Source organism: Rhincodon typus, chromosome 3 (genome assembly GCF_021869965.1).
Source record: "Rhincodon typus isolate 14 chromosome 3, sRhiTyp1.1, whole genome shotgun sequence".
Classification (NCBI taxonomy): domain Eukaryota; kingdom Metazoa; phylum Chordata; class Chondrichthyes; order Orectolobiformes; family Rhincodontidae; genus Rhincodon; species Rhincodon typus.
This window is the reverse complement of record NC_063334.1, coordinates 72,714,380-72,717,223: the sequence shown is the minus strand read 5'-3', so window position 1 is coordinate 72,717,223 and position 2,844 is coordinate 72,714,380. Positions and strand designations below refer to the sequence as shown.

General features: G+C 41.7%; 1 protein-coding gene across 1 annotated transcript in view; it reads right to left on the bottom strand.

The window, feature by feature from the left end:
• Positions 1 to 2,844, bottom strand: part of LOC125481745 (3'-5' RNA helicase YTHDC2-like) — a 48,191-nt gene that overhangs the window by 39,654 nt on the left and 5,693 nt on the right. Inside the window, exon 2 of the mRNA XM_048593655.1 lies at positions 1,641 to 1,797. Coding sequence (XP_048449612.1) covers positions 1,641 to 1,797 — 157 coding nt within the window. The remainder of the gene's footprint in view (positions 1 to 1,640; positions 1,798 to 2,844) is intronic.

The window sequence follows — 2,844 nt, the reverse complement described above, 5'->3', positions numbered from 1 at the left end:
AATTTCTTCTCCAGCCTCTTGGACATATCTGATCAGGATCAGGAGATTTATCCACCTGTGAAATGGACTGTCCCCAAGATATCGCTACAAACTTCCCTAAATTCCCAAGTCGTCATGTCTTTCTCCACGGTAAACACAGAGGACCTCAGCCATCTCCTGGGGTTCCACACATTCAAGGACCACAGTGGTCCTTGAAATGTCCTATTCTCTCTCTAGGTATTCTTTCTCCTTTAAAATACTTAAAGAATCTCTTAGGATTCACTCTAACCTTCTCAGCCAAAGCTATCTCATGCCCCCTTTCTGCCCTCCTGATTTCTTTCTTCAGTAAACTCCTGTGTCCCCTATATACCTTCAGGCATTCCCTTAATCCTAGCTGTCTGTTCCTGAGCCATGCCTCCTTTTTCCTGGTCAAAGCCTCACTATCTCGTCATCCAGGGTTGCCTACTCCTGCCAACCTTGCTCTTCACCCTCACAGGAACACAGAGGCCTTAAGCTCTAGCTATCACGCTTTTAAAGGCCTCCCACTTGCTAGAGGACCCTTTGCCTGCAAACAAACTACACCAATCAATCCCTGCAAGGTCCTATCTATTTCCAGCAAAATTCACCTTGCCCTAATTTAGAACTTGAACCTGTGGACCAGTTTTGTCTGTCTCCATAACTATTTTAAAACTACTGGAACTATAGTCACTGGTTACAAAGTGCTTCCTCACTGTCACCTCAGTCACCTGTCCTACCTTACTTTGCAAGAGCAGGTCGAGTTTTGCTCCTTCCCGAGTAGGGCATACTATAATGTACTGCTTGAGGAACCTTTCCCGAAAACATTTAACAAATTCCACACCATCTAAGCCCTTAGACTGGGACTGCCATAGCGTTATGTTAGGAAAATTAAAATCCGCCACTGTGACAACCCTATTTCTCCTGTAAGTCTCCACAATCTCCCTGCTTATAGATTCTTGTAACTCCCATTGACTATCTGGGGGCTTATAGGACAATCCCAGTAACATTACCATCCCCTTCTTACTTCTTAGCTCCACTCACAAAGCCTCACTGGATGATCCCGCAGTTATTTCATCCCTGACTACTGCTGCAATACTTCCCTTAATCAAAAATACAACTCGCCGTCCCCTCTTTCCTCCACCTCTGTCCCGGATAAAGCACCTGTACCCTGGCACATTAAGCTGCCAGTCCTGTCCTTCCCTTAGCAACATTTCTGTAATGGCTATAATATCCCAGCATCACGTACCTATCCACATCGAGTTCATCGGCCTTACCTGTCAGCCCTCTTGCATTGAAAGAGATTCAATTTAATCCAAAAGGCTTTCCCAGCTCCCTGTCCTGTTCCAGCATGACCTGTCTCTTCAACTTGCTATTTCTGACTACTGTATATCCTTCCAGCCTCACACTTGCCTCCCTGCAGTTGATGACCCCAAACCCTGCCAATCTAGTTTAAACGCTGCCTTAAACACGAGCAAATCTGCCCGCCAGGATATTGGTCCCCCTCCAGTTCAAGTGCAACCCACCCCTCTTGAACAGGTCATCTCTGCCATCCAAATTGTTCCGAGGCCGGGGCAAAATCAATAGCACAACTTTATTTCAAGATATTAGGTTAGACAAAATGTTATTCACCAATTTTTACTTACTGTAAATTACAGGACAGCCGATGAAGTATCTGATGAAGAGATTAACATCCAAAGCTGCACTAGAAAGTACAAGTCTTAGAGACGGATGTTTTTGCATCAGATCCCTCAGTTTAGTTAGTAAGAAATCACTAAACCTATCCCGTTCATGCACTTCATCCTGTTACATAAAGAAAAAGAAAGGATTCAATTGTTAACATAAATTGTACAGTTAGTGGAACAAAGGCCAGGTAACAGCCATTTTAAAGGTGTCTAACCTTTACTGTTTACAAAAATTGGTTAATAGTTGTATAGCATATACCCTAATTGTTATCCCAAAAACATTTACCAAAGCAATTAATTCACTTCATATAGTGAACGGCCTATGCTCTGCAGGATGAATTCAAACAGATTAAGTACATTTGTGCTCTAATGTTAGTCGCACTTACTAAGAACTTTCAAATTGTCCTTCATAAGCCATGATCCAAAGCTGAGCAGCCACTTTTCTAGGCTGCTAAAGTTTTGAATAACCAAACTATGGCTTTCATTTTCTTTTCAAAAGCAATCATTTTCTAAACTTGCCATCAGATCTTCAACTTGTGCCAGTGTTTCACATGAAAAATAAAGATTTTCGCTGGAATTGAAGAATGTCAATGAAATAATTACATCAGTTGAAAACTGACAATTTTCACTTTGCTATAGGTTGTACATTAACAAAGTGGGAAAGTTTAGAAGCAATACCACCTGGGAATTTTTTCTACAGTTGGTTTTCATTAGCCTTTAATCACGAATACAGGTAGATTGAAGAAATAATCTGCTAGAAATGCAGCATTTAAATTATTTTGACTTTCCTGAAAAGGAACTTTCTGGCTATCACCCAGCTCTTGGTTTAAATGGGAGTTTACTTTCTTCAGATGGATAGCAACACTATGTAGCTATTTTCAGTTCTGGACCTCTGATAAGGTTACCTACTGCCTGGGATACTCAGCTGCTTTTCTAGATGAGTTGACTTTATTCAGCATATCCATCACCGCATTGATTTGGAAATAGAACATCCTAAGAACACAGTGATGATCTTTAAAGAAATTACACTGAAAAGGTTCAAAACAGCACAACAGACTAAAAACCAGTAAGTGATAATCAAGAGATAACAAGGTGCAGAGCTGGATGAACACAGCAGGCCAAGCAGCATCAGAGGAGCAGGAAGGCTGACGTTTCGGGCCTAGAC